At 36.1% G+C, this 8,663-nt stretch overlaps 1 protein-coding gene and 1 pseudogene across 1 annotated transcript; both read right to left on the bottom strand.

Annotated features, from left to right (window-relative positions):
• Positions 1–3,136: 3,136 nt before the first annotated feature.
• On the bottom strand, positions 3,137–3,621 carry LOC139076966 (olfactory receptor 5AC2-like; annotated as a pseudogene).
• Positions 3,622–6,676: 3,055 nt separating this feature from the next.
• LOC103542582 (olfactory receptor 5K4) lies at positions 6,677–7,618 on the bottom strand. The gene has a single exon (XM_008509522.1). It carries the CDS (start codon positions 7,616–7,618, stop codon positions 6,677–6,679), a length of 942 nt encoding a protein of 313 aa, XP_008507744.1.
• Between the last annotated feature and the right edge of the window lie 1,045 nt (positions 7,619–8,663).

Raw genomic sequence — 8,663 nt, forward strand, 5'->3', positions numbered from 1 at the left:
CATTTACACTGGCAGCAGCCTCATATAATCTCATGTTTACCGTGTCTCTTGATTGGATCATTTTCTCTTGTGCTTGATTTAATCTCATGTTGTTTTGTTCATCATGACCCATAAGCATATAAAATCCACTGCTAATGTTGCCAGTAAGAGGCCACGTAAACTGATTGACCTGGAATCAAAATTAAAACTTATTAACAACTACGAAGGTGGAAAATCAGTGATGGCTATGCTCACCAGTCAGGCATGTCCCATTCCACCATAGTGACAACCTTGAAGAACAAGAAAACGTTATGGAAGCTGTTAAGGGATCTGCTTCATTGAAGGCAATGAGACTAACAAAAATTCAAAAAAGACCTATATGAGACGCAGAGAAACTTCTAATGATCTGTATTGAAGACCAGACACAGAAGTGTATCGCTATCAGCACCATGATGATCACAGCCAGAGCAAAAAAATTGTTTTTGATGTCGAAAGAGACATGGGACCCAACTACAATGTTGAACTCACTGCTAGCTCTGAGGTTTAAACAATTCAAGAATTATTATTCATTGCATTATGTGAAAGTGAGTGGTGAGTCTGCAAGTGCTGATGTGAAGGCAGCTGGAGAATTTTTGGAAACTCTAGGTAAAGTTTCCAAATGTGGAGAAAAATTTCTTGCCAGAGCAAATACTCGATATGGATGAAACCTCTCAATTCTGGAAACAGACGCCTGAAAGGACTTTCATCCACAAGGAAGCCAAGTCAATACCAGGTTTCAAGGCTTTTAAGGCCAGGATAATAGTCTTGTTAGGGGTGACTGTTGCAGGCTACATATTGAAACCATTTGTGATCTGGCATAGTGAGGACCCCAGGGCCTTCAAGTGTAGAAATAGCAGAGACTGCCTGTGTACTATAGAAGCGATATGAAGCCATAGATGACACAACTCCTCTTCCAAGACACCCTCATGAATTGCTATGCCAGTGAGATGGAGAAGTACTCTTTGGAGAATAACGTATCTTTCAAGATTTCGCTTATTTTTGATAATGTTCTCGGACATCCTCCTTTTATTGGTGATCTTCTTCCCAATAGCAAAGCAGTGCTTCTCCCTCCAAATATCACCTCTTTGATCCAACAAATAGATCAAGGAGTTATAGCAGCTTTTAAGGCCTACCACCTGAGGAGGACCTTTTCCCAGGCTATTGTTGCAAGTGAAGAAGGTGCTAAGAAGAAACTGATGCCATTCTGGAAGGACTACAAGATCTATGACTGCATCAAGAATCTCAGTCGTGTTTGGTGTGATGTCATCAGGGAGTGTATGAACGGCATCTGGAAAAAGACACTCAAGAGGTTCATCCATGACTTCAATGGATTTTCCAAGGATGAGGAGGTTGCAAAACCCAAGAAGGCTGTGGTTGAGACGGCAAACAACTGCAACCCGGTAGGGATAGCCTGATGTTGAGGAGCTGCTGGAGGTGGTCCCTGGAGAATTGACCGATGAGCTGTTGGAACTGGATCAAGAACACAGAGCAGAAGAAGTGGCAAGAGAAAAGGAAACTGTAGGAGAAAAAAAGGAAGAACCCCCCAAAAATCACAGTGAAGGGTGTAGAAGAAGCTTTTCAGACCTCAACAGTCTCCTTGAAAAGTTTAAAAACATGGACCCCAACACCAAAATGTTTTCATTAATAGAGAGGAACGTTCATGGTGCATTATCTGCTTACAAGCAAATCTGTGATGAGAAAAAGGAACCATCGTGGACACATTTCTGAAAAGAATGACCCCTCCTCAAGAAGAGCCTCAGGCAGGTCCTTCAGGAGGGGTTCCAGAGGAAGCCATTGTTATCATAGGAGACGATAGCAACATGCGTGTTATTGCCCCTGTTATGCATGAACATGCATGTGATTGTCCCAGTGGGACAAGATGTGGAGGTGGAAGACAGTGATACTGATGATCCTGACTCTGTGCAGGCCTACACTAATGTGTGTTTGTGCCTTGATTTTTAATAAAAAAGTTTAAAAGTAAAAAAATAAAAAACTTTAAAAATAGAAAAAAGTTTATAGAATAAGGATATAAAGAAATAAAATATTTTTATACAGCTGTACAATGTATTTGTGTTTTAAGCTGTTATTACAACAGAATCAAAAAGTTTTAAAGAATTAAAAGTTTATAAACTAAAATAAGTTACAGTAAGCTAAAGTTAACTTATTATTGAAGAAACAAAAAATTCAACTTTAAGTATAAAAACTAGAAGAAAGACAAAATATTACAGGAACACAAAGCAGATGGAAAAAATTTAAAAATAGGAGAAATCAATGGATTACATAATAGCAAATGCAGTTAGATGTAATAAAATAAAATAGCAATGCACTCTCTATGCAAATGTTTGACCAGGCTTACTATTGTAAACAAAATACTCATGTAAATAGAGTATTGGAGATCTGTAATATTTGAGAAGGCTGTATCTTGAGATATTTCCACATGTACAAATTCCTGAATACCGCTGTATCATATAATGTCCTTATAAAGGATAGCGTGTGGACTTCTAGATAAGGAAGTTTTAAATTTTGATGTTCTATTGTTTAGTTCAAGCCAACAACTTTTTTTAATTGTTGTTAAGATGTACCAGTTTTTCAAACCTTTTCATTTTTCTTAATTTTCCTCACTTTTATTTCAGGAACATTTTTCTGCCAGAATTAAAGTTTTTATCATTTTATCATGGTGTGGTAGGGTGTCACAAAGCCTTAGTAACATGCAGGTCTAGCACAGTGAGTTAGGATCAGTCATGAACTAAATAAACGACTCCACACTTAGACACCAGCCTCAGTTACTATCAATTATTAAATGAAATTTGGGGGAGGAGTCCCTTTCAGACTGCAAATTTTCAAAGACTAAATGTTCCTATAGAAAGGAATTGCAATATTGTTCAGTAAATCAACTGTGGATGACGTGAGTCATTTCAACTGAAGTAGTAACTTCAACTGGACCCACATCCAAGTAAACATTGTGTCAAGCTGGGTTCCCTCACCCAGTGCTCAGTGACCACCCTGACCACTAGCCTTCTTGTGAATGGGCAGAGCCAAGGCTTAACTGCAAGACTTGGGCACTTGTTTATGCAAAGGGTAAAAAGAGAAACAATTTGAAATTTCCTTTGGGAACTGTTTACTTCTTTGCAACTTTTCTCAGTGCACCTATAACCGCTTTATTTCTCAATTAGTAAATAAGTGGGTTTAGAAGAGGAATTATAATTGTGTAAAATAGGGAATACATTTTGTCCTGGTCTTCAGCTAGGCCAGGTGCAGGACATACACACATGAAGATGAGACTGCCATAGTACAATGAGACAGAGAGCAGGTGGGCACTGCACGTGGAGAAGGCTTTGCTCCTGACCTTTTCAGACTTTTTTTTAGAATGTCGAAGAACACACGAGTATAAGAGATTATGATGGTCATTAAAGTGGTTATTTGTATAAAAGCAGTGAAAATTAAAACCACCAATTCATTAACAAATGGGTCAGTGGAAGAAATCGAATATAGTGGCAAGATTTCACAGTAGAAATGATGTATTACATTGGACCTGCAGAAAGTTAATCTAAATAATAATCCTACATGAACTATGGGATGCAGAGAACCAATTACATATGACATACTTATCAACCAAGTGCAGAGAAAGGAAATATAATCATGTTACACTAGTTACCTCAGCAATGGAAAGTATTTGCACATCCCTAATAAAAACTGATTATTGAATTATTGGAAATTGTTAGATACCAGCTAGGGTGAGAGAAATGGGGAGGTGTTAAATAAACACATAAGTAAATATTCATTTACCGTAACTGGAATTTGATTAATATGTCTACAATTAATACTACGAAATATGGAGGCAAATTTTCAGAGAAACAGCTAAACATAATTAGAAAGTGGTTGTGGCTGAAATGCACAGTCATTGTAGACAGAAGACTGTAGTTTTTGAATAGACCTTTTAGTACTATATCTAAAATTGGTTTCTGAATAAAAGTTAAAAAGAAATTAAAGGACAATAGCAAGTTTGAAGCTCATGACATTGTTCAGGTGACAGGTGATGGCAGCATGGAATTGTGTAAAGGTGGTGTAAATGGAGAGACTTGGGCACATTTCAGATGTATTTCAGAGACAGAGTTGACAGAACTTGTGTAAGTCCAGATGTGATAGCAGAAGGAGATGGAGATCACTCCTAATTTCTTCCTTTCCCAACTGCTTGGAGGATGCTACCATCAAGACAGAGAAGACCAGGGGGAACTATGTTTATAGGAGGATTCAAGAGCTCCCTTTTAATCTTGTTAAGTTTGAGATGTCTTTGAGACATTCAAGTTATTATGTCCTGCTTGGCACCTGAACACATGCGTCTGGAAATAGGGGACATGTCAGAGCTGGAAATATACATTCTGGGTCATCTTCTTATTGACAATATTAAAAGTCCTGAGAAAAAGGATAGGGTCATATGGAAAGAAAGAATAAAGAGAAGAGAATAAAGAATCTTTTATCTGAATTTTTTAGAATCCTAACATTTAGTCTCTGACTAGAGGCAGAAGAGTCTTCTCTAATCATAATACTTATTAATATTTAGTTTAATTATTTTTAAAATGTCTCTCTTTCCTACTAGAATCTAAGTGTAGGGACTGAGACTGTCGTGGTTTGGTTGTGCAGACCAGATAGGCTGGAAACAGACCTCTCTGTGTGTGCATGTGTGTGTGAGTGTGTGATTGTGCGTGACCAAGAAGAAGGCATAAGGAATTGATGAGTAAGGGAAAGTCCAGTTCATAAATGCTTTTGGAACTACTGGTTAGCCATTAAAAAATCGAACTTCATTTCTCATTTCACAACACTCTAAAATGAATCCCAGTTGAGTAAAAGTGCTATGTATATAAATTTAAGTGATGAAAAAAGAAAAAATATCAATTATGTTTATAAAATATCTCTGAATGAGAGGTAACTGAAGAATTTTAACATAAGTGGACGAGATAAACAGTAAGCCAGTTTATCTGGGGCATTCACGAATCAATCCTTTCTTTCCTCATTGATTTGTGATGTTCTTACTATTTTAAATGGCAGTTTACTTTGGATAAGGTGATTTTTTCCATTAATCTATCTACTGATTCTTGATTTTAAACCAAATTGTTTTAATTATTGAAACTTCATCATATATTTTAATATATAATACATTGTCCATTAGTTTTATTGATTGTCCTTTTCCTAGAAAAATTTTAGAATTATTTAGCCAGGTTCCCAAGGAAATCTTCCTTGGATATTGATTTGAGTTAAAACAACCTGTTGATTGTTTTTAGAGAACAAGCCAAATAAAGTTACATCTTCAATTTATGCCATATACTAAATAAATTCCAGGCAGAATCAAGAGTGAAGTGCAGGAATTTAAACTGATGAAAGAAAGAAAGAAAGGAAGGAAGGAAGGAAGGGAGGGAGGGAGGGAGGGAGGAAGGAAAAGAAAGTCAGGAAAGAAAGAAACAGGAGGGGGGAACTGAGGAGGAGGAGACACAAGAAAAAGAGAAAAAGAAATGTTCATTAATCATAGACCTCAGATTAAGAAAAGAAATTTTAAACACAAAAGCATAAAAGATCACATAAGACAAGGTTAATAAATATGAGCATATCAAATTAAAATGTTTACCAGTTATAAATAACACAAACAAATATTAAAATACTATCAAGACACAGATGAAGTATTTGCCACAAATAGTCGCAACATTTTAATATCTTTTCTCTGTAAAGTGATACAAATAAATTAGGAAATAACAGTAAGACAAAGGAAAAATGAACAGACAATTCATAGAAGTAAAATGGCCAATAAACACACAAAATATTAATTTTACTATTACTCAAAAATATACAAAATAAAATGTCTTCATTAATATGTGTTTAAATGCTTATTGTTCACTATGTAAGGTACTATTCTATATTCCATAATACATAACATGATGGATGCCTTCAAAAGGTAAAGGACATTCATCATACTTCAGGTTAAAGGAGATCTCAATCTAATGTAGCCAACTTGTTATAATTCATTGTTAATTATTCTACAAAATGTACATGTGACTCTGTGTGTGTGTATGTGTGTGTGTGTGTGTGTGTATTCCTTCCCATTCCATTTTTTCCACCTTCTTGGAGTCTTGTACGTATCAAACTTCATCACTTTAAATGTAGATGATTGCAGTTAGTTTGCTTCTAGTCTGTCTCTTCACAAACTAACCCACGTGTGTCTGTCATGTCAGTTTTCGGAACGAAAATGGTCATTTCAATCTCCTACCAGGAAATTTTAAATGTTTCGAACACTCTGCATAGGATCAGATATAATGTCTTACATTAGCTAGACAAGGTTAATCAAGGCTGACTCTTCTACACATTTAAACATTTAATTTTGATGCCATCTTGATTTACTGAGGTTTGGAATGACAGTCTGACACAACTCCATGAGAGTAATGAGAGTTGATAAGGAAAATTATCATTGATTTACTGATCAGTTATCACTGATTTACTCTGATAAAGGTGGAGTTTGGATTAAGATTTGCCAGACAATTTTGAGATTCTATTCATGTGTCTTTTAACAAGCACTGTCTAATAATTTACAGATTGATATTTTATGTAAAAAGTATTTTTTGTTTCTTATATCACTTATCTAAAAACATTTTAATAAATTAAAATCAGGTTTTCATAGAGGATGATGTTTAAGAATATTATGATTCCACATAATTTTTTTCAGAACGTTTATCACCTCCTTATTTCTCAGGCTATAAATAAAAGGGTTCAATAAGGGAATTACTATCGTATAAAAAATCGCCACCGGTATGTCTTTATTCCCTTCTTCAAATGGTCGAAAATACATGAGGAGACAAACGTAGAACATTGAGACAGAGAGAAAGTGGGATGCACAGGTAGAAAACGCTTTGCCTCTCCCCTCTTTGGATTTCATTTTGAAAACAGTGAGAAGTATGCAAATATAAGAGATTAAGACAGTGGCAATGGTGAAGATTTGAATTGGCATTGAAAATATATATATCATTAGTTCATTTATAAAAGGGTCAGTACAGGAGAGTCGATAGAGTGGAAGTATATCACAGAAAAAGTGGTCAATTTGATTAGACCTGCAGAAAGTTAACCTTAATAGAAACCCTACATGGATCAGGGAATGCAGGTTTCCAGCTATGAAGGCCCCTGTGGTCATCTGAATGCAGAGTTTCCTCGACATCATGGTGTGGTACTGCAGTGGGCTGCATATGGCCACATAGCGATCATAGGCCATTGCCGCCAGGAGAAAGCAGTCTGCAGTTTCTGCAAGGCAGAGAAAGTAAAATTGTGCCATGCATTCATAGAGGGAAATCATTCTGTCCTCAGAAAAGAAGTTCTCTAACATCTTGGGGGTGACGGCACAGGAACAACAGGAATCCATCAGAGCCAGGTTGCCCAGAAAGACGTACATCGGTGTGTGAAGACGCTGCTCCTTAAAAATCAGTGCCACCAAACCAAGATTCCCCACCATGGTGAGCAGATAGATGGCCAAGAACACCACAAACAGGAGGGTCTTCAGCTCTGGGTGATCTGTAAATCCTGTGAGGATAAACTCCGTTGTCAAGGAATGATTATTCTCAATCATGTCCACTTTGTCTCTTGAGATAGAAATTGTAGAGAAAATGAGATTTAAATTAGAGTGCATCTAATTCTCCCCTCGAATTTCCCCATGGACAAAAAGAAAGAAGCTCTTCTTCAATGATCCTATGCTGTCTCCTGAAAAGTAGCACAAGCACAGTAGGTCGAGTCTGTAAGAATAGAAGTATCACAGATTGCGTACACGGAGTTGTTTAGAATGCCTGTGTGAATTCCCAGGACAGAAAAGCTTTTTCTTCATAAATTATCTAATGCTGATGTGCAAATTCCTAGTCAGTATATACAATTTGGCTTTTCCAGCATTGGAAGACATTTTCTTATGGTGTCTTTTTCTCCAGGAAGAATGTGTTGTTTGAAAATAAATTACTTTAGACATTTTAAATGTCTAATTTTAAAAACTCCACTGAATCACAGCGGATTTTAAAAATGGTTTCTCTGGCTTAGCATTCCTTCACAGATAAGCTCACCTAGAGATATTTTAAAGAAAGACCTATTCATCTTTTAAGACAGGATAAGAATATAGAACATCTTTAAATGTTCTTATGTGAATTTTGATACCATTTTATATTTAATCCAACACATTCTGGCTTCTACTCCTATGCTGGTGTGACACTTTCCCCATAGAAGTTATTATTCTTAATTATCCATTTATCCTAATACTTTTTGTCTCTAGTTTCAAGTGTCCACATGCATGCCTAACACGAGATTTCGTTACTAAGTCTCCATTCACAGTGTATACTCCTCATAAATACCTATGTTGCACTCCTTCATGCTCCTTCTACAGAAACTAATACCCTCACTTTCGGTGAATCCCATGGAGGATCTACAGTTATTATGTGATTATTTATGCTTATAAACTCACTATTTACTCTTAATCCACTATATATTTACTGGAATTCAATGATCACTCAAATTTATTATATATTTACAATAGTTTAGCAACAATAATTTTACAAGAAACATAGGTCTTAAAGATTGCTAAAATGCCTTTTCTTCTCTTGTGGAAATTGCTAAAGGTCTTTGGCCTCAGCATT

The sequence above is a fragment of the Equus przewalskii genome, chromosome 18 (genome assembly GCF_037783145.1).
Source record: "Equus przewalskii isolate Varuska chromosome 18, EquPr2, whole genome shotgun sequence".
In the NCBI taxonomy this organism is placed as follows: domain Eukaryota; kingdom Metazoa; phylum Chordata; class Mammalia; order Perissodactyla; family Equidae; genus Equus; species Equus przewalskii.